The sequence below is a fragment of the Falco biarmicus genome, chromosome 4 (assembly GCF_023638135.1).
Source record: "Falco biarmicus isolate bFalBia1 chromosome 4, bFalBia1.pri, whole genome shotgun sequence".
Classification (NCBI taxonomy): Eukaryota; Metazoa; Chordata; class Aves; order Falconiformes; family Falconidae; genus Falco; species Falco biarmicus.
In genome coordinates, this window is record NC_079291.1 from 102,976,209 (window position 1) to 103,003,299 (window position 27,091).

The following is a 27,091-nucleotide window of genomic DNA, read 5'->3' on the forward strand; positions in this document are numbered from 1 at the left end:
GATTATTTTTTTTTTTTTTTTTTTTTTAAGACAGCAAGGTGAATGCTTTCTTGATGCTTCAGGTATATATAGCTTTCCAAACTCCAGTGAAACGAAGGTTCACTGGGTTTCACAGGATGAGTTGCCAAAGGCTTGCTTATCTAGATTAGTAGAGAATCAGCAGAACTGGAGTTTCATTCATCAGTTATATTGAACTACCAGGGATAAAATCAAACTTTGCACTTCCTTGACACGTCCTCGCATGCATAATTTGGGTGCTCTGCCAAGCTTATCTTTGGGCCTTGAATCTGGGTTGAATCTAAAACATTCTGTGATGAGTTCTTGCCATTATGCCCCTGTTAATTTAAGATCCCTTACTTTCTGAAATACTGAAAGTTTTCTGTGAACTGAATGTTTAAAAGTTGCATTCAGTGTTTACCAGCAGTATTGTTTTCTGAGGCATCCACCTTTGGAGGTAGTTGTCTGCCCTTGAGTTTAAAGCCAATTTGCTGCTGTTTAAGCCTGAGAATTGCACAGGTAGGAGGAGGTGGGCTGCGTTTCAGTTACTGAGTCTCTAAGCGCCCAAAGACCTACCTATTACTTTAAAACCACATTCATGATGTCTTTACTTTTACCATTCTGGTGCCGTTCACCTGTTAGCAATTTTTATAACACTGTTGTCAGTTTAAAATACTGTTTGAAGCAGTCTGTGAGGAAAAACCACGGCAGATAGACACGACAATACATATCACTGCTCCTGACACTTCTAGTACGCTGCATGACAGGAAGCGAGAGCAAACTGTGTGGCTGCATGGGGAGGAGTTCCTGCCGAAAACTGAAGGAGAGACATAGGGACTTCTTTGTAGCAAAGGCTTTTCACTGTCACGCTGAATATTAAAAATCCTCCTAAAATCTTAGTACAATACAAAGTACCCCATGGTGTGGTGTTGCTTTTTTGTGCATCATCAGGTAAGTGTAAATTCAGGATTGTGTTACTTTTTGTTTGTGTGTGTGGCATTGTAGTAAGTTGAACTTGCACAGATACTGCTTCCATGCATGCCAGGATTTGAAATTGGCTATTAACGAAGCCAAAGTGCTGCTTAGCAGGAATGTTTCCTTCTATAAGGAAAGAAATTTGTTAGAAGTTTAGATAATACTCTAATATTTCCAAAGGGATGGATGGCAGTTTGTTTTTCTCTACGTATTGGTGGTTTATTGCTGCAGGGTGGTGGTTTTATGTTTTTGGTCTTGCTTTTTTATCGTACATGTGTAAATATCTCTGCCTCTGTCTCCTACCGTCAAAGTGAGGATTATGGCTGATTGCAAGGGTTTAAATGAGCACGTTTATAGCTATATGCATAAGCCTATCCACTGTCAAACTGAAAGTTGTAACAGATCCTGTTTACGGTGTATTTACAATTCATAATGATTCTGCTCTGCAGCATGTGTATGTGGCATCACCTGGAAAATGGTGCAAGTTTTAGACATTACACTTTGGAAAGATGTGGACAGAAAAGCAGCAAGATTAATAATAACTCTAGAAAATATAGCCTATGAAGGAAGTTTAAAAAATATAGCTCATGTTGTGTGTAAAGAAGTAAGACTTGATATGAGGTACAAATCTACATTTGTCTCTGAGTGTGTGTGGGAACAATTATGAAGTTGGTACTTGTTCTCTGTATTTGCTAAGGGTACCGCAGGAATAAGTAGGTTTATTTCATAGCAAGTGAGATTTAGGTTAAATATTTTTTGGGAAAACACTTCCTGATTGTAATGTTAACTAAGCAGTAGAACGGAGTATACAATTATATTATAAAATCTGTAATTTCAGACCTTTCAGCATAATCTAGAAAGACCTGCATTGTGCACATTGACCTAGCTTACATGTTGCAATGGTTAGCATTTAATACTTGATTGTTCTTAATGATTCACGTGGGATTTTGGTTTTGGGCTGTTAATAGTATGTGGATAAGAGTAGCACATTAGGGTCACAAGTGCACAATCTGATCTCTTAACTTTGCAGCTCTAGTCCCAGTTTGTACGATCTTTCCATACACTGGAAAACTAGAGAGCTTCCTTTTATTTAAGAAGCTAAGTTATTTCAAAATATTTGCACAGATGTTGAAGAAAACCATATTTTGAAGTTCTTAGGAACATGTGATAAAGGTGAGTGCCTGTAGTGTGAAGCAAGTGACCTGGGGATGTGTTCAAGGGCCTGTATGCACTAGGATTTGCTGTGGAGAATGTGGCTTAAATATACTGAAGCTTAAGACTGGATTGTTAATTGGGATATATATTTTTTGTATAACATTTTTGCAATAGGGAAAGAGATGGTCTGTGATGAATTTATTGCATAGAATGTTTTTAAGATGTTATCTGAAATGCTTTATGCGGTTCTGACTTAAATCATGTTTAAGAAAGGTAAATCAAAATTGCAACGGTCTTGGAAAGTTTATTAAGACTGTCAGAGAAATGAAGAGCTATTCAACTAGTGAAAATTAGTTTAACAGATGTTGTACATTTGAATTCTTGGGTTTTATTAAATAGCTTAAGAACTGATTAACTGCCATACTGTTAAATTGGCGTAGTCTTTTTGGATGTACTTAACATGCATATTTGCTGTGGGTATGTGTTTTAGGTTTCATTCACTTGAAAATTTATAGTAAAGAAAATATACTAAATGACACGTTTTTTATGGAACGCAAGGGAGATGCATGTTTATGAAGTAAAGTCACACAGATTGTTTAGGGTCTACTAATATTGCTGAGCTCGCTTTGAAATCTTCTAAGTTGGATGTAAATTCTATCTCCTGTTCTATACACTTTGTTCAAAATGACTGAAGTCTTTATCTCTTCGTCAGTTTTGGTTGAAACTGGGCAACAAGTTTTACAAAAATAAAAGAATTAAGAGTCACAGGGATATTGACCGGTATCCCATAAGCCTTGTTTCCTGAGAAATTGAGCTCAAGTGTTTGTGTGTGTTTGTTTATATTGAACCAAAAAATAGATATAGCAACATGTAATTTTAGTAAAAGCAATATTGTGTTTATCTGCAGAAAAAAATCCATTTTGGGTGTAGCCAGTTTATCTATCCTGTGTGAAGCTGAAGAAGAGCACTTGAGGCTGGTAGATCAAAAGCTATATGCAGGATCCTGTCTGTGGTTTTAAAGGTACAGCAGCATAATGATGTTGAAGGCAGGAGACTGGGAGAAAGCAGAGCAGCAGTAGAGTATTAGAACAATGAGGGTTGACTGCTATTTATGCAAATGTAAGCCAATTAAATGCCACGTGGAGACCTAGTTTATGGGAATTGTTTCATTCTGCTGTATGTGGTTCCAGTGCTGTGCACAGTATCAGCAATCCAAGATCTCTTTTACAATGAGAAGCTCTGTTGGATTCTTAAAAAAAACCCCAACAATAAAACCCCCAACCCCCCAATAAATTATATAATAAGAATAATGATAAAGTGTAATTTGAATGAATCTGCATTTCATGAGAAACTTTCATTGTGATTTTTGTTGGAAGGAAAAAGAGGTCTTGTGTGTTACATACACAGATGTAGTCATTTTGGAACCACAATTGGTGGTTGACAGCTGTGATTAAATGGTCAACTGCAGCAAGTACTGGTCTTTGCTGTCCAGTGAGAGGAAGTCCCCATGCCTTCAAGTGCACAAAACGTTTAAGGGTAGAGTTAGATCATTAAAATAGCCCAACTTCGATTATTCTTACTTTTACAACTAGACCTATAATAAACTCCCTCGACACAAACGTACAAAGCTGGGAACTGCAACTTCATCACATCAACTTGGCAAAGGAATCCAGGGATTATTTGTAAACTGACTGATTATGTTATTTGGGGTCACAAAGAACTGGATCTGACAGATCCCAGGTGAAAAGAAGCTGTGTTTGTCAGAACAACAGCAGCTAAATCTAAGTAGTGTATGGACTCTTAAATTGCATCTTAGTTTTTATTCGTATGCTAGGTGAATTTAGAATCCTTGGATATTGATTGTGTTAGTTAAAGGCATAATTTATGTAGCAGTCTTCAAGTTCCAACTGAGAAAGGATCATATAATAAAGCCTGCTGTTCACTCATGTAACAAAGAACTACAGAGAAAGAAATAAATGTAATTTATCTGAATTTGAGTTAGACTTTATAGTAAACTATGAAAAACTTTCAGCATGTTTAACTCTGCTAGATTCCAATGACTGATACTCTCCCCGTCTTCTGAAAAGGGGAAGGAAGAAGGTTAAATAAAGACAGAATAAATACCAGTCCTCAAACAAAGCTCTGCTGATCCTTGTCCTTACAGCATCCCGTACATGCACGCCCATTTCCTGTTGTTAATGCTCAACACATTGAACATAACTTTCATTTCATTGTTCACTTCGGTGTTCATTTTATATTACATTGACCGGAAAATCTTAAATCCATCATGGTAAGCACAGCAGAAATAAAGCGTGCTCTCTGTGGTCAGAGAAGGCTGAAAAGGAGCTGCCATTTTGTCTGCAGGTAGGAGCGTCTCTTCAGAAGGGCTTAGATAGGTTCAGCAGCAAAGCCTGAAGTGCCATAGATGACCTCACCTCCATTTCAGTTTTCTGCTGTGTTGTGACAGACTTAGAGCAGTTTCTTTCATTTGTTTTGCTTGGGACATCATGAACAAGCAAGCTCTGTAACTAACACCAATACACAAAGACCCTGCCAGCAGAACATGTGCAGGGTGGGAAACTGAATCAGCAAAGCTTTGTACCAGGCTTGGTGCAAACTCTGCAATCCGGTCATCTCTGTTTCTCCCTCAAAAGGAATAAAGCTTTTGTTTAGATTTTTATGTTTTTTTTTTCTTGTGAAAACGAAACCTGTAATGTCTTTGGTATTCTGAACAGTAGAGGGCAGCGGAAATATACATAGAAACTGGTTTTATTATAAAACTAAAGAATTTTTGGTTCTTTTCAGAGCTTAAGCAAGTGCTCTTTGCCAAACAATATAAAGAACTGTGGTACTGGAATGCAGGGTAACAACTGCTGTTATTTTAAAATAAAGTTGTATTAGAATTCAGTATTCTGAAGTTATGGTTCCAAAACCCATGTATGACGATGGATCATTCAGCTAAAAAAAAAAAAAAAAAAAGGCACTAGGCTCTGGGAAAGCTTGCTTTTAGATGCTGTTGTCTTCCCATGCCTTCAAGCTCTTAGAAGTGTCTGGTACGGCCATGGAAGTGACAGGTAACCAGGGAGGAATACTGGTGCTGGTGTGGAGGTGACTGGTAGGCTATGGTAGAGTGACAAGAGGGCTGGCCGTAGAGGGTGACAGAAGATTCATGTATCTCTGAACGAGCTTAAACTAGGGAATGAGTTATCACTGTGAAATCATAATTGGTTAGCTCTGAACCAGGCTTAGAAGGCACACCATATTCCACGGGAAACTCAGATGTTTCCAGCTTGTTATTGCAGACAGAGATGCTTATGTGATTAATACGACGTGGTCTCCTTCTACATGGACGCTTTTTTGGAACTGTGCATTGTATCAGCTGGGCCCAAGTGGGGTGTGGTTTTTTTCTTTTTTTTTTTTTTTTTTTTTTTAAATCTGTACTTTTATTTCATCTTGAGACACTTGAATGTCAGTGCAGTAGCAGTGTAGCAAGATGGAAAATGAGTAATCCTACATGACACTTATTGCATGTTTCAGTGTCACGAGTGTTCTGGCTTGAAGCTGGGTAATGAAACACCACTGCTGCCTCTTCCATTGTGCTTCTGAAGTCTGTGTTGTGATGTTACATCCTACCACCTGAGGCAGGAAATGGTAAATTAGTGATTCTTCAGCTAACCTTGAGATGGAAGGTTGTTAATATTTTCCCCTAGTAATTTTATACCCAATTTAAGCTGGATCCAAGGTGTATTTCGTTAACTGAGTGACAACAGCAGGTGAGAAAAATACTGAAGCATTTAGTCAGAATTTCCTCCTGTTGTATAAGGACGACCAAACCGAAATATTTACATTTTTAGTTTTCTGGCTGTATCATCAATGAGACTTCTAGAAACATTTTAAATTAGTCTGGAGAACTGAAATGTGGCCTATTTCCTTCCTAGTCCAGTTTGTCATTATTTCTTTCATCCTACCTCACTACTACTTGCATACCTTTTAACATCTGTTTTGTGCTATTTGTGCCTCATCACTGGGCTCTGTGTCCCAAGGTTAAATCCTCCGTACTCTGTGATATAACTGACTGGGAGCTTGATAGATTTGAAAAAATTGGAATGTGATTTGAAATGGAAACAGTGAAAACTTGAAACAGATCTTATAACACAGGCAACAACAGGTGGAGGTTTTGGAGTCATTAAAGGAATAAATTTGGTCTTGGCAAGAGGTGTTTTTCAGGGCTCTTCTTTTAAGAGGAGGATCAACATGTTATGGATGGGTGGGGAGGTACTGACAAACTACAAAGGAAAGAAGGTGAGAAGTGTAGTGTCTGAGTGTTCTTTTGACTGTACCAGAATGAAAGGGTGCTGAGAATCACTAGTATATATATGTGGATTTTGCTGATAAAAATTATTTCCATGTCAAGAGAATTTATAAGCTAACTGGATTTTTTTTTGAGTGTTGCTTGAGAAGAGTGTGAGTAGAAATAAACATGAAAGTCTGGATTATTGTTGTGATTTGGTGTCTTTACAGAAAGAAAATTATGGTATGTTCCTGCCTTATTCCCAGCTGCTTCAACACTGACTGTGATTCCTAGTGCAGAAGGCCATTATCAGGTTTTTGATATGAAGGTTCCTTGTACATTGAGAGAGCTCTCAGCTGGCTAAGGACATCCTGATTGCTTTTTAAAAAAAAACAAACCCAAGTTTGTAGTAGAGCTGCTTTTCATGCAGATATAGTCTGCCCTTTGGGGTGTTCTTTGAACCTTTTCTGGCCTATGATATCTGACTTTTTGTTAAGTATTTAGTCTGTTTTCTCTCCTCCTTCCATGTGAATCGCTTCTGGATTTTATTTTTGACTATACCTTATCTCTTCATACTGTTTTTCTTTGGTTGGTTTTGGTGTTTAACTCAGTCTGATAGAGATACTGCCCTTTTGGTTGTTCTTGACTGTTGTGTACCATAAACTGAAGAGGAGCATGAAACCCACAGTGAATCCTTTCCTGCCTTTTCCACAACAGTAAAAAAGATTAAAAATTTTGTTGGCTACCTGGTTTTTCCTTTTCTGTATTATTGCAAATTTTATTTTTTGTGTAGTTTAAGGGGTTTTATTTTTTGGTTAAACTTGTATTTAAAAAACTGTATAGGACAGACTTTGCGAAAATGCAGTGTGCATATCTTAATGAATGAATGTATTCATTGGGTCATTATTCATGACCCAATTTTCTTTCATAAAAGTAGACAATCAAATGGGAAATCATTCTCATATTTTATGTCTCTGACTGTTTTATATGTTTGCATTCATTCATTTTTAGATGTTTTCCTTTGAAAATGCAGTGTGTTATAATGCTCTATTATGAGAACTGGGACTGAGAGTCCACAATTGCTCTCATTATTGAACTTTGCAAAAAAATATGTAAACTTGCATTTTGCCAACTGAAAATCCTTTTAAAGAAACTTCAAATTATTACTGGTATGGAAAGCTGTTTCTTTAACTTAGACTTAACAATGTTTACCCAAGTATTTTGTAGTTCATTGCGTACTTCCGTCCCCCAAAATCTGAATAGGACATTCAAAAGGGACCATAGTAGAACATGTGATATGTTTGCCTTTTTTTTTTTTTTTTTAAAGGCAGAAAAGGCGGGGGGGGGGGGGAATGTACGTGATATATAAATGTATATATGTATTTGTGTATGCACATATATTTATATATATGTGTGTATACATATATGCACTTCCACCTATTTATACTTATTTAAATCATATTAGAACTCTTTTTTTGTGAAGTTGCTTGCTTCCAATTAGCAGTGTTGAAGCGTGCCCATATATATGTTCTGGAAAGACTTAAGTTTTTTAGATATTTTCATATGAAAACAATTTGAAATACAGAATGATTAAATGGGCTTTAATTTTTCTTTATTTTGGACTTTTTGTTTTGGAGGGGTGGAGGAAGTCTGTTTTGGTAGAATGAATGGATCCTCATTTGTTAAATGGATTTCTGTATGATAAAAGGGCTTAAAAAGTAAGTTGTTTTATGTTTGGTTTTGAAATTAGTCTATAACTTAGAAGGTTTAAGGGTTTTATGTGCCTATGCAAATACATTCTCCTGAACTGTTACTTATTTTGATGTGGGCCTGCGTGCAGACCCATTTCTAAGCAACTAGAATGGATGGATAATTTAGCAAAAGCCAGTGATTCTTCTGAGAAGTGTTTCCTTCCTCATCACAGGATGGGCTTTTTTATCAAGCTATTTTTGTGCATCTTTGCATTTCATCTCCCAGGTGGTAAATTATAAATCTGTGATATTGATAACTAACCCCCTGTGATGGCGAGAGGTTGTTAATTCAGCCTTCCTATAACAATGTCTTATTGCTCTAATTCCTTTAATTAAATCACTGTTTTAACATATAATTGGATATCTTACTTTCTCATCCCCTGCCAGATAGTTATGGAGAACAACTCTTTTCTGCTATGGTAAGATCAGGAACTGTTCTGTCTCTATAGCTGTGGATGTAACCATAGCCTTTTAAGCAACAGTAACACAAGCACAGATCAAGATTCAAACCAAATATACATCCAGTCATCGTGGTCTGGGGACTTAGATTTTTATTTTTTTTATTAGTACTCCAAAAGACAAAAAAGCCCTAAGTGTGATAGAAAATGTTTTCCAGTCTAAAGGTACACATTCAGATGCATGTAATGCGTTAGAAAACACAGGCACATCTCTGTTCAGAATAGATACTTGTTACGGGTATATTTTTTTCATGCAGACATCTACACCTTTTTTAGGTCTAAAAATACTGTACGGAAAAGGGGAGTTATCGAAGTGTTGCAAGCTGTCCTTTTTTCCCAGCAAGGCAAACAGCTTCATAACATTTTTCAATTTAGTTTCAAGTACATACAAATTCTGATAAAGAAATACTCTGCAGTGAGTTAGTGGGTGGCATTTTTCCATTGCTTGTAGACTGATATGGAGTAATCGCAGTATTTTGTATTTAATGTATTTCATGTAATGTTGCAGTGTGGCATTACTCATAAATAATATACAGTGGAGATGAGTGATCATGTCAAGTGTAAGGATAGCGTGCTACCTTTTACATGGGTTATTATTACTCTGAATTTAAAGTAGAGATGGGTTCTAATTGGATAGTTCAGTTTAAAATTTCAGGAATATTCCGATTAATAGCTTTAGCGTGCTTCCCAAGAATCAAGATAGGGAACAGTAATGGTCATGTCTTAAAAATTATCCCTGTTTCATAGTATTCATAATATGTTGGGGCTTCTTATGGGATATTAATGAAAATAAAACTTGATACAATCTCCAGCTTGGTTCCATTAAAACAACACTCATATGCAGTATATTAGAATGTGATTATGTATTACACATGTAAGGAACCTAACTTGTGTATATAACTCGGACATGCTCAGGTATCAGTAAGGGCCTCAAATTTTCTGTCCCTTGACATGTTTGTGGTTAAATCTTCTGCGGTTTTCAGTAAGATCTCTGCATGGGTATACTCATGGACTTTAATTAGTGCATATAATCTTAATATAGCACACTCAGCATGGGCTTTCCTTCTCCCTATTGTGCATGCTTCTTCAATCCATATAGTCTAAAAAAAAAAGCTATTAAATTGTATTAAAACTGGTGATTGCTGCAGCCATAGATAATTGTAAGAGATATTAACAGGAACTAGGAATACTTCATGTGCAAGGTAATAAAATGCAATCAAGAAATCAGTCCTTTCTCTCTAGTGCTATGCCTGGGCCAGTGCAGGTGTCATGTTGAATAAAGATTCACATGTTTTTCAGCTTGACATAGTCATATGTGGCAATATAAGCTGGTATGAAAAACCTACTAGAATACAATATGATGCAGTTAGGTTTTGTTTGATACATTTATTTGTCATTCAAGCAAAGTGTGCAATAGATATTTGAACCTCTCAAAGCACTGCTTACTTAAATTCTCTCAGGAAATTCAACTTCTTCATTAATATGCTACTTAACTCCTTTCAGTGTTTGAGCTGTAAATTCGTCTTATCGTCAAAGATCCTTGGCTTTTCAGTGAAACTTATTCCGCTATGAACACATGCAATACATACCATGCTTAGTCACATAACTCTTCTTCTGGGTTCATCCTAAAGCCGTTACATTGAACTTCTAGGATCTTTTGTGAAAGGAATACACACAAAATTGAGATCAAAATGGAGTGAAGCTTGTAGTGCTTGATGTGCCATGTGATTTAAAACATAAAATGAAGAGTAGCATTTAAGGGGTGATTTTCTGGAACATGAGAGATTCAGAGGTCAGCTGTGCTGTGCTATGGCAACCGAGACAGGACTTGTGACTCCTTTGGGTAAAAGATCCTCACAAAGAGCAGGGATTAATGTAATGAGCACCTTATGCTCCCTGCACAATATCCACTGCAATCTTTGCTTCTAATCCACTTATTATGGGGAAAGAAATGTATTTGGTAGCTTAATTATTGGAAACTAATTTTTTTGCCATGGTGTTGCCCTCCTCCCCCCCCCCGCCCCCAACAGCCCTTGAAAGTCGTAGAAAATTTTAAACATTAATCTTGCCTGCAGTGGTTGGTGATGTTTAAAAATTTCTGTATGAGATTACTTGTCTTGCATAGCCACTGAGACAAGCTTCCAGAGAACATTAGTAGTCTAATACTTACAAACTTCCAGAGAACAATAATAGTATAGTATGCATGTAGTTGGTAGATTCTTTTGTGTGTGTGTGTGTGCGTGTGTGTTACTTTTCAGTAAGTAGAAGATCTAAAATAAAGTAAGGAGTGATCTTTTTATGAGCTTAGTAAAGTATGAGGTGGAGCGAGGGATCTGCTTTGTGGAGGCTGTCCCAGACTCATTCAATATGTAATTGTTTTTCTTACAATTTACCTGTTTTTTCATCCCTTCTAGTGTGTAGTTTCAACACCTACTGTTTAATTTCAAAACAGCATGAAATAAAAATTTCTGGGTTCTATGGTAGGTATTCCTTATCTTTGTTCACCAAAGAAAAAACAGTTCTCAGAAGCCGTATGCTTGACCTAGCAGATGCAGTGGTTGTTTCACTGGCTTGATGGAATAAAACCTCCAAGCTCTGGAAGAGCTAGAAGCATGGGTATGGTCGAGGGAGCGCATTTTTTATATAGAATTTTTCAAAAATAAGTAAGAAGTACCTGCACAATGTGCAGCTTCTGCCTTATAGCTGAGCTTTCATCATCTTGTAAGATAGGAGCTCTGTATGGCACCTGTGTGAGGTTTTTTGTTCTTTAAATTGCTTATCTTGGACTTCTGTAGACTGGAAGCTGAATCCCAGCTGCTGTTATGTGTGAACGCTTATCTTTAGTTGGCAGTGGAAGACAACACAGCTGGATAAATAAGGATCATGTATTCTGTGACTTCTCTTGTTCCCTAAATCTTCCCAGTGTGGTAGAAAATGCAGAGCTCTGTTAAATGACATTTCATACTTATTTGAAGGGCATGAAGATTAATCTTGTGGTGAACCTGTGAAATGACGAGTGGGGGGCTTGCCATTCTCCAAAACAAAACCTGGATATAGAGCAGAATGCAAACACTGATGTGTACAGTGAAATCCAAAAATATGTTAATTTAATTCCTGCAGTACATTTCACCTATTATCCTCACTATGTAATATTGACTCTCTGGGAATAGTACTTGATTGCTGAATGTATGTTTTGAAAAATCTAAGTATAGGCTTTTGACACAAAATACGAGTTTCTCCTCCTGACAGTCTCATTAGTTACAAAAGTTCATATCAAGTGCCAAAGTTCAATTTATAATATGCAATGTTTACTTGTGCTTTTAGTTAGAAATAAGTTTCTTAATTGAAGTGAACATAATGCTGTATGAGTAGAAAAAGGAACAGATTTTAATTTACTAATGTGCTAATATGTAACTTTTCAACTTGTGAAAGTAAGAGTTTATATTCACATGCATGGTGATTATAATGATGAGAGAAAATAATTAACTATACACATACATGTATGTGTATTGCTTCTTTATATATACCTGTTTCGGGATCAAGCTCTTGTGGTAGCTGCTCTTCATCAAAACTGAGCTTTTCTTTTAATTTTGTTTTATAGAAAAAACGAAAACAGAGTACTCAAGATGAAGATACAATCAGTATCTGCAGCCTGGATACAAGTGTGAGTAATTTCATTTTCCTTTTTGCCTTCCCTTCACACCCCCTTGAACTGAAATGTGGCTGTTGTGGGTACTCTGAAACAAACCCCTTCGTCTGTTCAGCTGCATTGTTTTCATACATTGCATGAATAACTTGTTCTGCTTATTACTAAAATATTACACTTCATGTATTACTGCATTCATTTTTCTGTAGTAAAATATTGAAAGAGAAAAATAAAAAGCCAGGATAACAGTTTCTTGTAAAACAGTGAATCTTTTATAAGGAAATAATTATCAGGATAAAAGGGTATTGTGAATGCCAGACTTAGAAACAGACCTTTCTCCCATTGCATGGCTGTATTAGAAATTTTATTTCAGTTATGTCAGTGGTGGTTAATGCTGATGTTGTGAAACTGTATGATGTGATATTAATACAATTGGGACCTACGTGTGTCGCTGCTGAAGTGATGCATGTATCACGTATCATGCACTTCAGATGTGAAGACTACATCAGAAAACATGTTTTATAAAAACTACGCAATTTATAATGTGTATTTTTTGGTACAAGTAGGCTGTTCCTGACTGAATTTTTTAATTGTCTCTGGAAGTAAAGGTGAAATATTGGCTTGTTTTATTATTTTTTAAAAATTACTACAGTGGTTGATGTCTGCTTCCTTTAAAAATAAGCTATAAGGAAGAAACTGTTGATTTTGGTGGATGTTGATTCAAAGTATTAATGAGTGTAATTATGCAGTAAAGTGCAATATTAGTTTTCCATGTAAAGTTGTGGCATGAGGGTACACTTGCATTTATCATTTCAAATCCATGGAATTACAATAGATGTAGGAATATTTACGGTTCCTTCTGTTCAGTGTTAGTATCATTTTCAGTGTTTTGTTTACAGTCAGCTGTTGAACCCGTTTTCCCTTTCAGTAGACCTCTTATGTAGTACAGACAGAAAAAGTTAAAAAACAGAGACTAAAAGCTGCTTGTTTTAACAGGTGGGTTTTTTTATTTATTTATTAACATGTGCCAAACCTAGTGCTGTGGTTTCTTTAATGATCAGATCTTAATTTTGCTTTTGAAGTATTACCTGTTCTTTGAAGAAGCAATTACATTAAGGGTTTACCTGCCTGGATGGCTGCAGACAAATGCGAGCTCTTGTAGGCACTTTGAGTGGGCTGGGTAGAATCCAGAACTATTTTGGAGATCATAAACCCACAGTAGCCTGACCTTCTCTGTTATCTAATACTTTAATGTTAGTTAATCACATTAGACTTTACAGTGAGCCCAACTTCAAAGGAACTGTTATTCCTTTAAAGGAGTTTTAAAGGAATTGTTATTCTTCAGGGATCTGAAAATTCAAAATTGTTGACTATTTATTCTGGACTAATGGATAACATTTTAGATTACTTACTCTGACCTAGGATGGAAAATGTTGGTTTTAACTGTTTTCATGTTTCCATAAAGAGTATGTATTTTATTCTTGTATAATTAAGACAATTATGTAAAATTCTCTTGTGCAGAAGCTGTTACGCTGCTGTAGAAATACTTGAATGTGTGTTGAGTCTGTTTTGGCTAACAGCTAAAGGTTTAAATACTGCTTAAAAGGTACGGTTCCTGTTAACAGGTGAATTCTTAGAGGGAGGTGATCTGAGGACTTCAGAATTATGCAGGTCGACAGGGTGGAGAATATCCCACAAGGGTGTAATGGGCAGTGGTGTGCGGTGTATCTTGAAGAATGGTCAGTTTATTTAAATGGACAATTTATATAAATACTAGTTGATTTATCTTTTTTGCTTGAGGTAGCCTCAAGTCTGTCACCACTTTTTTCTGTTACCAGAAAGTACTGCTTATCTTACGCTGTACAGCCAGCCAGAATATACTGTGTCTTGTGTCACTGGAACTTACTTTGCCCTGAATTATTCTACATTATATTACTACAGTTTCCTATTCAGCATGTGATACTGATTGGTGTTAAGTCTAGTTTGCCTCTGGCTGTGACAGAAGACTTAAACTGTTAGGGTAACTTCCTTTGAGAGGGAAGGTGCCTTTGGTTTGGAAAATTAGCCTGGTATGTGACCTCAGAACACCATCACCCCACCCCTGTTTTTTAAGAGGTAATGGTTCAAGTGTGCCCATCAGAACTTGGTGCTGTTGACATTAGAACAAGTTGGGCAGGAAGAATTATGCATTTTCTAATGACTCGTGTTCCTGCCAGTTAGATTACGATCCTCCTGGTAAAGGAGGACTATCGCCTTTTTGAGCCTTCTGGATGTGGTAAATAAACTTTGGTTTTCCTTTCACATCATATTTTGCTGATGGATAATTATAAAGATGGTGCTGAGTATGCATCTAGATTGAAAACCTGCTCCTTAAGTTCCAAGTGTCTCATGTCATTAGAAAATATTAGAGCCTTTTAACTGTACTGTGGAATGTTGTAGCATGAAATGGAATCCAGCAGTTCATGGGTAAATACCTGTAGAAGCATTTTGTTCTGTGCAAGCGCTTAAAAAGCAACAGAAAAGAGAGACATGCTAGAAGATGTTATTTATATTGGGGAGATGTGTCTTTTGGGGTTTGCTCTTAGAGAGCCATAATTGACATTCCAACAATTAGATTTTATTACAGTACAGAGTTGGTTGTCTTTTGTTCTCATGTTTGTGAAGGCCAATTTCAAAAAGAATTGATTCATACCTCATAGAAACCAAGTGTAGGGGTGTTATGCAAAATAGCCTTCTTACTGTGTTGCTCCACACTATTCATGTGCAAAGTAACTTATGCCCAAAAAATGGGGTGTGAGTGGGGCACGATGTGGTGTGGTGCAGGGCAGGGTAAGAGAAGTAATCTCAAAAGTTTGGAACAGTTCCATATAAGAAACAGTCAAATACATTGAAACTTACATAAACTGAAATTAAATATACTGGGGGGGAAAAAATGGTGGATGGCTATTCTATAAAAATACAATCAATGTAAGGTTATTCATTCTCTTGTGATTAAGGGCACAAAATTAAACTCTTTGTAAATTTGTACCAAACCAGAAGGGATACTGCTTCAGCTAGCAGGCACTGGCAGAATTCTGGCACAGATGTTCTGGATATCAGAGGTTTGCAGGAGTTCAAAGAGCAGACTGGACAAATTAATGGAAGAAGAATCCATCAAGAGCTATTAGACTGACTGAAACCATCCATCTGAAGAAATCCTTGAACTTGCATATTTCTGGAGTCTGGGAGAGTAAACTATGCGTGTATCACTAGGTGTTTACTCTGCTTTCACGCACTTGCCTGGGCAGCTGTTTTTTACCATTGTTGAAGACATAGTGTTGGCCTCAAAGATCCATCATTAACCTGAGTCATGGCTGTTCTGAGACGAGTTAAATTAGCCCAATACACTACTTTATTTTTATTTATTTTGTTTTCTTCCAAGCAGTAACAGTTTGAAATGACATAGTGAGGGCTCTACACTTAGTGTAGCCTTTGGATGGTAGCATGATGTAAATAAGTATTTGTTGAGGTTCCTTTGTGTAGCAACTCTTACACCTTTGAAAAGTTGTGCCAAATTGCTTGTATGTATATCCTCAATGAAAGCATTTATTTTCCAGGGCAGTGGCTAGGAATATCAAAATCTAAATGCATGTGTTCCCTATTATAAATTTAGATTCTAACTGGGATAATTATATATTGTTAAGTTTTTACAGATAATAAATCTATCAGAGTCTGTAATAAAATAAATAGCATATGTATTTAACAGATAAGCAGATTAGACTTTCCTGTGCAGCATACTTCCTGGTTTACATAATTAGCTGAATGGCTTCTGTTCAATTCTTCCAGCTCATTTCGCTGCTGATGTAAGGAAGCACTGTTGATCGCATGCTGCAGTCATTGCTGCATTGGCCTCACGGGCATCACCTCAGGGGTATGCCTCTTTCTTGTGCTTGCCAATGGAAAGATCTGGCTATTCTCACTCTGTCTAAAGATTCCAATTTGTTTAAATGCACCTGTTTACCACCTTTGTCCAGGAGAGGGTAGGGGATGGCACAGAAAGTGGGTATTAACTACTTAAAGACTAAATTGCTTCATACTTCGGAAAGCAACATACCTATGGGTCCCCTGCCATTTTACATCATCACCTGTCTACAATACTTTTATAAAAAATTGATTTTAATTTTTAAAAATGACTGACCATTGCCAGACATACCTGTCTTTTCCAGGGGGATCAGTCATAAAGGCAGAATTTCCTTTTGCAGGAGGTGCTGGTTGGAGCTTTGCTGACTCAGGACAAGGTGGTAACCTAAGCATGTTAAATGGTCTTTGTATTTGTTTAGTGATCTGGACTGGTATTGATGCTTCAGGAGTTGATAAACTGGCTTATTAAACTGAACTGGTTGGTCCTGGCGTGTTTTATTGCCAGCTTAAAGAAGTGGATTTGTAGATCCCCTCAATGTCAAATAGTTTATGATAACTTGTGACAGATGTGGACAGCAGACTGTGAGGGCTGAGTGCATGAACATGCAAGGCCACTGCAGTCTGAAGTCTATTTTAAAAGGAAAATGTACGTATTATCTGCTGTGCTTTTGTTTGTCTTGGCCTCCACCAGAAGGCTTAACTCGTATTCAGTCTACACAGTTAACTCAGTCTGTGTGTTTCATGCTTCTGCTCTTAAAATGGTGATAATGTTCTAGATTGGCATAGGCATATTGATTTTCAGACATTATATAATCAACATAGCTTACATAAACTTCAGATTTTTATAGATGTCCCTTTAAAGCTGAGACAGCTTTCACAATCATAGAGGGCTAAGTACATTTTTGTGTTTACAACACCCTCCTAGAGCTCTACAATTCTTTCTATTCTTCCTTGTGCAGACATTGTCTTTCATTACTTAATTTCTGAGCTGATTGGAGATTCTTTCTGCCTGTGCTTTTACCCCTTGTTGCTGCTGCCACTTTTGTTCTTTTCTGATACCCAGACTTTGAAGTGTGGGTCTTCACTCTATGCAACCTCCTTCTGAGCCTGGTGGAGCGGTGTGTAAGGTTTTGTGCTCCTCAGTTGGGATCAGGTAACTATGTTCTGTACCTTTCTTGGAAACAAGATACTTGTTTATTAAGTTTCTGTAGGCCAAATACCCTTTGGGAATTTTGAGCTATTAAATATAGTTAGTGTAGTCACACTGAGCAAAATGGTGATGGATGCTTTTATCTGGAGATTTTTATGTAGAGCACTCATCAAGGTAGTTAAAAGCAATGTATTTTTAATGGCTATTGCAAAAGGGGTAACTGCAAAGTAGTTGAAATCTCGTAATGGTGATAGATGATACTATGTCTCTACTGAGTCTCGACTCAATCAAAAGTAACCCAGGAGGTATCCAGAGAAAAAAACGGGAAACCGTAATACAAAACTTGCACTTTTCAGAATAAAATTATACTTACTTAAGCAAAATCCTGTTCAGAAGAAGAAACAGGCTGATGGTGTGCAGTGCTTCTCTGTAATCAGTTGAATGCAAAAATGTATTTCAAAGTCATGGAAATTGCTTTTGTTTTCTTGTTATATTGAGGAGGAACATAGAAGAGACACATGATGAACTAGGCAAGCGAAACACTTTCATAAAGAAGGTAAAATTCCATATTGAAAGCCTCAGAAGAGTTATTTATTTTGGTTATATAGAATAGTTACTGTTACCTAAAATAAAACTTCGAAATGGTCATTTATTAGTGCGTTCTGAACTGGAGAAGCCTTACTGCTGACCTGTCTACTTGCAGGTTAATCAGATGCACCCCAATATAAAATACAAACAAAAAGTTACCCTGACTTAAGCTACATTTGCACATGCTAGATCAGAGTTAATTAATTTTGATTGCTTTTAGTCCTGAGTGCTCATTTGTTATGTATTTGAGAGTCAATGTAACAGAAACATTCTTTGGCCTAATTAAACTTAATTATAAACTCAATAATATTTGATTGCTAAGGTATGGTGAGCTAGCTTTGGAAAGCTTAGATAGGATTACTCCTGCATCAGCTTATCAGAGTTGAGATAATTAAAATATATATTGTATCTGGGTCCTTTTATTTCTATAAACTCTGGTCTGTTGCATGTTCTTAGTATAAAAGGCCTTCAGCTTTGCCAGTAAGAGGTATACAATATGTTTGAATTATGCATGACTTTTTAATATTGCTGTATTGCATAGGCGGTCAGTGCTCCATCTGGATTCAGACTTCATTATAAAGTGACTGTTCTTAATCCATTATTAATCCATCATATGGTTGTTATAGACTAGACACTGTCTGATGCTGGTATTATTTGGAGTAGTGTGATATCATTTATCTTAAGGCTATGTTTTGTTATTCTTTTGGTATTTCTCATTAAACGAGGCCTACAAGTGCTCTATTGGAAAAATGAATGAACTGCTGGTTCTGCTGCTTTCTTGGTTTTTTTCTGCATTCTGGAATGATCTCAGACTTCCCTTGTAGTGTTGCAATATAGTTACTCTTTATTTACGTCAACAGTTTCTCAGAATACGGCTAATTGTTCCAGTAAGTCTCACAGATTATTGTGGTGAAGCTAGCAAATGTGTGACAAAGCTAGACATCTTCAGTACAAATCTGTCTATACAGATATGCCAAATCCTTTGGAAACATGGGCTAAACTGCCTTAAAACATACTTGTGCAACCGGGAACTGAGTGAGAAAACGGTCTCTTGTATGAATTCACCCAATTTCTAGAACTTAAAGCTAATAGATAGATATCTTAAATGAAATATAGTCGTCGAAACTAGCATCTATTTATCTGCTCCTGTTTAAATTCATGTACAAGACACAGTTTGTATACAACATCCTTTCCTGCAGTACAGGGAATCCACTTGACCTCAGGGAATTTGTTCCCTTGTAATTTTTTTCTTCTTTTCAGACATTGGACATGGAAGAAAAAATACTTTGAATTAATACATATAGCAAATTCAGTACAAGTCTGCCCATATGCAAGACTATTAAGTGATCCTGTATGTGTTAAGGGTTCCAAAAGTGGTTTTTTATCTTGATGTGTAATGTTCAGATTGTCTTAGTAGTTCTAAAGTGCTATTTCATACAAAACAAGGTCATTTTACAGACAAAAGAGTATCTGAATAAGGAATAGCTGTTCTTTAAGTGGAGTCTATAATTGAAAAATTGGGATCAGAGCAGGAAAATACAGTTTAGGAAGTTAGGCTATGGTCATCTTGTCTTTGGCAAACTAATAAAGCCTTAGGAAAACAAATATTATCGCCAGTGGGTCTCTAATTTTCTATTTTATAGAAAAGAAGTAGTATATATGAATAAGCAGCGTTTATAATAGTAATTTATATATTAATATATAAATATATTTAAAATATATTTTAAATATATTTTAAATATATTTATGCCAACATGTTAAAAAATTATCAACTAGATGAAAAAGAAAAATGTCAGTCCTTCTGAATACCATGTTAAAGGAATTGTATATTCTTTTTTATGAAATGTGACCAGAATGAGCATTGTGTTCTGGCAGAATTACTGAAGCTGTTGCTGTATCAGCAGTAAGCTTAACGTAGGCAAAGTATTTACAGGCAAAATGGTGGGGGAGCAGAGCCTTTCAGACAGTATTTAAATGGAGTTTCTGTAGAAGACATAAATAAAATGTGCAAATTATATTTTTTTCAGGGAAACAAACTGCTTATGTCTGCATTAACACACATAGATCTATCAGTGTCTGTACTTGGTCTTTGGTGCTTTGGTGGTAGGATTCATCTTGGCTACCTTTTGGCAGCTGTAGCTGTGAGTTAGTTGTCTAAGATTTCCTTGATACTTTAGAGATTTGGATCTTGTTTTGATGAGAATGTATAAGAGAAATCAGCTGAATCTTGCCTTGATGTTGTCTGTCTGAAATCTGTTTTGCTGCAAAGGGAAGATACTCCAGTAGAGACTGGAAGGAAAATACAGGTACAGGCTCTAGGGAGGTTGTTGGGACATGTGTGTCTTGTGCAAGAATGCATAAACTGGTGTGCTTCTGAGCTCATAGCACAGCTGCAGGGCTTCTTGTATCCTTCCCTAGCATTCCCTTTTCTAGTTCTTTTTCTCTCTCCTTCAGGTTATTGGCATGGATGCCCTTCGGAATAGAATAGACTAGACCATTTCAGTTGGAAAGGACCTACAACCATCTAGTCTAACTGCCTGACCAGCTCAGGGCTGACCAAGTTGAAGCATGTTATTAAGGGCATTGACCAAAAGCCTCTTGAACACTGACAGGCCTGGGGCATTGACCACCTCTCCAGGAAACCTGATGCAGTGTTTGATCACCCTCTTGGTAAAGAAATGCTTCCTAATGTCCAGCCTAAACCTTCCCTGGCACGCCTTTGAACCATTCCCGCGTGTCCCATCACTGGATACCAGGGAGAAGTACTCAGCACCTCTCCCCGCACTTGCCCTCCTCAGGAATCTGTAGAGAGCAACACGTAGGGGTTGCCCCTCAGCCTCCTTTTCTCCAAACTAGACAAACCGAAGTCCTTAGCTGTTCCTCACAGGACTCAAGGTGAGGCTGCACCAACACTGAACACAGCGGGATAATCTCCTCTTTTGACTGGCAGGTGATGCTGTGTTCGATGCACCCCAGGATGCGGTTTGCCCTCTTGGCTGCCAGGGCACCCTGCTGACTGGTACTGAGCCTTCTGCTGACCAGCACCTCAGATCCCTTTCTGCAGGGCTGCTCCCCACCCGCTCCTCTCCCAGCACTGCTCTATCTGTGTGTACACAGCTAATAATGGTGGAATCGATCTAGCTGAACGTTTGTCTGGTCCTGCTTCACAAGAGATCAATAAGTAATAGGCAGAGTTAGCGAAACCACGTGCAAAATAAGGGAAGACCTTAAGGGATTCCTTTGTCAAAGTACGCAAGCTTAGAGTTTGGCTGCCTGTTCAGTGTTTGAATGGTATTACTGAAATAACCACTGGAAGTCAGAGGACCTAGTTTAGATGCTTGAAGGTAGATAAAGCCTGTTCAGGTGTGCCTTACTGAATTGCGGTGTGATCTGTAGAATTTAAATTCCATGTGTCTTGTAAAATCTTTGCAAGATTTCAAGATGTGTTATTACAAGATGATCTCTGAAGAGATACAGCTAAAGAAAAGGAAGCGTGTCTACTTGCTATTTATGATCTTGACTAAAAAAGGCAGTTAAGACTGAAGTTATTGTACTGTTAAGACATGTAACAGTAGAGGAAAAAGCAGTAACACAAATTCTGGGATGATGGATATGTGTATAAAGATACAATAAACAGCAAAAATTAATTAGAAATGCCTCTCTGCGTGTGTGATGGGAGTAAATTCAATTTATTTTTTGTGCCTTTTCCTTTGTTTCGTGATTCTTTCTTTGTGCAGTTCTTGGCATTCTGCAGTCCTTGAGGATGAAATAAAGTAAGATGTTGTGGGGAACTCATTGGTTCCTAAAAGTGATTTTTCTTCTTTTTTATTATTTTTTTTTCTGATGAGGCATGCCCAGTGTCATTTTTCCTAAACTGAAATAAGGATAACTGTTGAGCAAGACAGATGTTGTGAAACCCCTTACAGGAATACATGGATGCTTTTCAGATATTACAAAGCTATTGCTTATACTTTTGCTACGTATTTTAATTGTTGATCAAATCTTAAATTGTGGTAAAGCCTTGGGAGCTGTGGAGAACTTGTGGTACAAAACTGGAAATCGATGATACCAATTCTTACATTTAGTGTTTTTTGGTGAGATCAACCATGGTCATGCAATTTTTTTTCTTCCCTTGACTGTAATGACAAAAGAGAAGAACATGAGCTAAGGTTTTGCCTGCAAATCAGGACTGTTTCATCCAAAAAATCCATTCAGTCTGTATGCTAAAGCAAGCTCCAAACTGAAAAATGAGAAAAAAAGAGAACTTTATCTTCAAGAGATCCAAAGAAATTGTTATTTTTATGACATCTGAATATTTATATCTCTGATTCAGTTGAAAGTAGTATATGTAAGTCTCTGATAGATTGAAGATAATTAGTTTGGATAGGAATAGTAGTATATGTTAGGTTCAGTTCAGTCTGGCTTCAGTGTGTTGACTGAGGGTCCTAAAGGAACCTTGTAACTTGCACTGAACTTGTGGCAGGTACGTACAAGCCCGCTTGGCCACACCTGCATAAACTGCAGTCCAGCACTACTTAAGCTACAGCAGTTATTTTGTGTATGGTATACTAAAAGTAAGTTTTTAATTAATTTCTTTTAAAATATTTTCTGTCCTATGTTGTCTTTAAAACAGTGACTTTATAGACAGATGGTGGTTAGCAGGGCAGCGTTTTCCACTTACTGTTCGTATCTCACTGAAGTTTAGTAATTTGATAAATTCATTGTTACTTTCTTGAATGATACTGGTTTTCTTCATTATATTCCTCCATAATGGAAAATGTCAATTGAAGTTTGAATTCAGTTTGAATTATTTTTGGGTTACAGAACTGGACTTGACAGAGACTTATTTTCAATATGGCAAAATTGGGAGCATTTGTGAACAGAAATTAGCCAGATGTTATTGACAGCTATGAATTTGGAAAACCATTAAGAAATGAGTGTGGTGATTGTCTTGATGAAGATTTGCAGAAGAGATGTAGTTACATTTTCGTAATGAAATTGAATCATGAAACAGGTGCTTTTCTAGTTTGGTTTATTTGGACATCAAAATAAAACCTGGTATTAGTTCTACAGTGATAAAATGTAGCTAAAATTATATAATAAATATATAATCTGATTAATTTTCTAAAATTAGATTTTATACATCAGCATTGGTAACTGTATTTTATATTGAATCTGTAATATGGATCATGCAGACAGAACTCGAAAGAAAAATTAAGGCTCTTTGTAAGCAATGTGCTATGTGCCTGTTAGTCAGAGAGTTTTTTTCCAAGTTACATTATACTTCTGATTAAAACAGTCTACCTATAATTATTCCATTGAAGGGGCCCATCCATCTTCAAATAATAATTGTTGGGAGTGTTTGACGTAGTCCACTGCCTAATGAAGTCTCCAGTGGAAGTCAAGTCAGGATTTCATTGAATTAGCATGGCTGTCTATTTTAAAGTCCATAAATTTCTGCAATGCCAGCTACATTTTGGCTATGCCTCTGGAAGTGACCAACCATAACAGGAAATTAAGTTTGCACAGGAATGCACCCTGTAACATCATAGGGTTAGGACAGGTCTCACGAGGGCATTTGTCCCATCCATCTCTCTCAGTGGTTGAATTAAATGATAATGAAGTTATTCATTGCAGATACTTCTGCAAGGTTTTTTTAGAAGCCTCTGCTGCTTCTGCAGTCAATCCAGTCTAGAGCTTCTCTGTGTCTGTTGTTAACAAGATTTTCCTAGTCACAAACTAGTTTAAGATGCTGCCTTATACTATACATGACAGTTCAGGTCAATGTAAGACTCCAAAATCCACTGAACAGATAAGGGCAGGGGATGCTATACTACACTTTTCACTGTAGCAAGAACCTACTGATAAGCACAGTTATTTCAAGTGATGCCTTTTGCTTTAGAAGAGGAAAAAATAATCATTTTAATGAAGCAATGAAAAGAAAAAAGGAAAAGTTTCACACAGGTATTTGAGGTTACGTGGTCTGCTTGGCTGTATTTATTTCAGCATGAACCTTAAGTTTTCTGTGTAACCTTCAGTGAACCATCCAACCTCTCTCTTGATCAGATTCTTGTCTGCAAAATATAAATAATTATGCTTGTTCGTTTTTCAAAGTTGCTTTGTGACTGATACACAAAAATTTCTAGAGGAGTGTTCTGCTTCCATTGCTGATGACTGCAGTTGGAAGAGGATGCCAGTGCGGGCTGGTAACCGAGGTCACTTCAGTGCAAGAAGAGTGTAGGAAGACAAAGGCAAGTGAATCTTAAAGTTTACTGTAACAAAGAAGTATAACGTGATTTTTCATAAAAGTTTCACTAGTTTTCTCTGGGGGCATCTTTCAATGCCATGGTAATCTTAGACTATTATCTCTGCATAGCAGTGATTTCCCAATTCATTTGGTAGCCCTTAAGTCCCCTTATCTCTTTGGAAATACTTTTTTTTTATTACTTCTACCCTTTTATTATTACTGTAGCTATGTAATCTGGACAGCTGAAGGATATCTGCTTACAGATGCTGACTCACTTTGTTATACAACTACACCCGTTTCCTGCGGTAGGGTTTGAAAAGCAGGAAGGGAAGGGGAAGAGCCCCCAGCAAATAGAAGCCCAACAAGTGTTTGGAAATGCTCTCTTAGAGTATTTTACAAGGAATAGTATGTTATTGTTTACAAGAGTGTGAATGTGTTTCTCCATAGAATATTAGCGTGTCAGCTCTCCAGATGAACAAAAATGCAGAAAAATGGATTAAAACTCGCAGAACAATATGCTTGGTGGTTAAGCTACAACCACTAACGTACAGGAGGCTGAGCAAGATAATTTAGTCACTTTTAGACCTACAGGCAATGAGCCTGTAATGCACGTGGCATTTTCACGTTTATTCTGAGCACTGGACTGTCATAAAATCATCTTGCCTGGATGGGGACAGAACATCTCTAGTAGTAACTTCTTAGGTCTTTACAGTTATTTGAACTTGTTCATTTAGATAACTACAAAAATTAGGTAGCAGAAAATAAAATAATTTTGCTGTGAACCTGTGAGGTTTGTACATGTATGTCTTCATTCATGCAATTCTAAATTTGCAAGGTCAAATCCAAATCTGCTGCTACATTGGAGTATTGTTTCATTTACTTCCTCTGAAATCTCTTCTGTCTTATCTGCTAAATCAGTCATTAGCTGGTTTAAAAGGTCTGTCTTTTAATTGATCTGTTAATTCTGAAGGCAATGGTTGTGTAACAACCTAGTTGATATTTTTTACCACTGTTCTCAAGGAGACCAATACTGCAAGGATTTGACTGTCTTAGGAAATGCTGAAACTTTCAGCTGCTATTTTTGTACATAGAATAAGTTATTTAAACTTTATATATTTGCTGATGGTAGAGGTTGCCCTTTGAGTTTTGTTTGTCCCTAAGAGCTTAATCCCTTCATGGAGGAGGAATTTGCTTGATTTATCTCAGTAATCCGGTTTCTTTAGTGAATGTTTGACAGAACTGGAAACTGAACTGCAATCTCTTTAAAGCTCTCCTTCCCCCAGTGCAAGCAGTCCAGCTGCAAAAGGTATTTCTTTGCACTATTTAGAACTGTATGCCAATTTTGTTTTGAAGATGCTTAGGTGTAGTGATGGATGCATGTATCTGCATAGAATTGTCAGAGATGCTGAAGCATTTAATTTTCAAACTTGACTGTAGGTAACTTAATAAATATAAATATCTGCTGCTGTGTGCTTAATGATTCTACTCAATTCTAACTCACTATGTGCATGTAATTGATTTTTTAATTTGATTTTCTAAAAAATGTAGTTTGGAAGACAGCAATATTCCACTAGTCTGTTTTTTCTTTGGCATGTTGATTAGAAATACTTCATGAATTTTTGTGTAGTTCCTCATAAAACTGTTATAATTGAGATTTTTTTCCCTTCCAAATTACCTTAACTGTACCTTATTGTGTTTATAAAAAAATGTAAATTTGTCATCCTTATGTGTTTAGAACAAACGTGATTTTAATATATTGTAGGGCATTAACCTGGCGTAGCATATTACAGCGTAAGTGACATACCTACTTGACAAAGCAGAATAAAGCATTAAGGTAGTGTTTTGAATATTAAGTTTATTCTATACCAGCTACTATTACTGGAAAGCTGAAGCAATTTATGGTGGTTTAGTTTTACTATTACATGGATAAATAACTGATTATTAAAGCTTTTAAGAATTCATATTACATAAAACAAGAATGTGTTCCTACAAATGTAACTGTAAGCTATGTAGATACCCTGGTAATATCCATAGCATTACTAGAATTACAATATATCTGTTTAAGTCCAAAGTTCTAATTCTATAATTTTGCTTTTCGGTGTTATAAGCCAGTTTTTCAATTAAATGTAAAACCTGGCTGTGTGTTATCTGGCCTTTTTTGAATACACCATCTTTCAAGAAATCTCGTTCACTTACCTTAGTTTAGAATTACGGGACATGCAAATGAAAATGTCTGATAGTTGCGGCTTAAATCTGTAACTTTGGTAAAGAGCTTTGGTGTTCTATTTGTAGCTGTTACTATTCAGTAAACATTAATGAAGAGCTTTGAAAGTAAATGAAACTAATTGCATACTTCCAGAAGTGCAATAATTAACAAAACTAATACAAGCCTTTAGCTGGAGGGGAAGAAGCTGGCAGTAAATTTCTTTTTCCTGTGAAGTTAATGGAATTTCTTCCAGAAACCTTTGATTTCAGCCAAAGAATAGGGACCCTGAATGTGTGAAAATACATTAACAAAGACAGTTGCAAGTTTTAATAGGCATATGCTCTTATTTATTACTTACAGGTATCTTTGTATCAGACCTGTCAGTATCTAAATCCGATATTTTTGTCCAGTGTACATCTATTGTTGGGTCTAAAAAGTGATCGGTGATGTGTATGTGACGGGATGGAGACAGGGTGGGACTTCAGAAGGGGCAAACTGTGTGACTGGGTTTGTCGTGAGGGCAGATGCATTCTTTGAGAGTCTGAATAGCATTCGTTATACCTATTAGCTATTTACTAATTGACCATTAAGTAAAGTTCTGAAAGTATTTATAGGTAGTACAGAGTGGCTGAATGAAGTTTTTCTTACCTCTTTTATGAAAGCTCCATAGTTGCTTTGTAATTAAGCCAGATGATTAAATTCTGAGGCATAAAGCTGAGAGTCGTCT

General features: G+C 36.7%; 1 protein-coding gene across 2 annotated transcripts in view; it reads left to right on the forward strand.

Moving 5' to 3' along the window:
* Positions 1-27,091, forward strand: part of ARHGEF3 (Rho guanine nucleotide exchange factor 3) — a 144,319-nt gene that overhangs the window by 60,647 nt on the left and 56,581 nt on the right. The window contains exons 1-2 of one of the 2 annotated variants that reach the window (XM_056336804.1): positions 804-948; positions 12,229-12,291. In XM_056336804.1, coding sequence (XP_056192779.1) covers positions 916-948; positions 12,229-12,291 — 96 coding nt within the window. In that variant the 5' untranslated portion in view covers positions 804-915. Of the gene's footprint in view, positions 1-803; positions 949-12,228; positions 12,292-27,091 lie in introns of those variants that run through there. The other variant, XM_056336801.1, reaches the window with a different exon arrangement.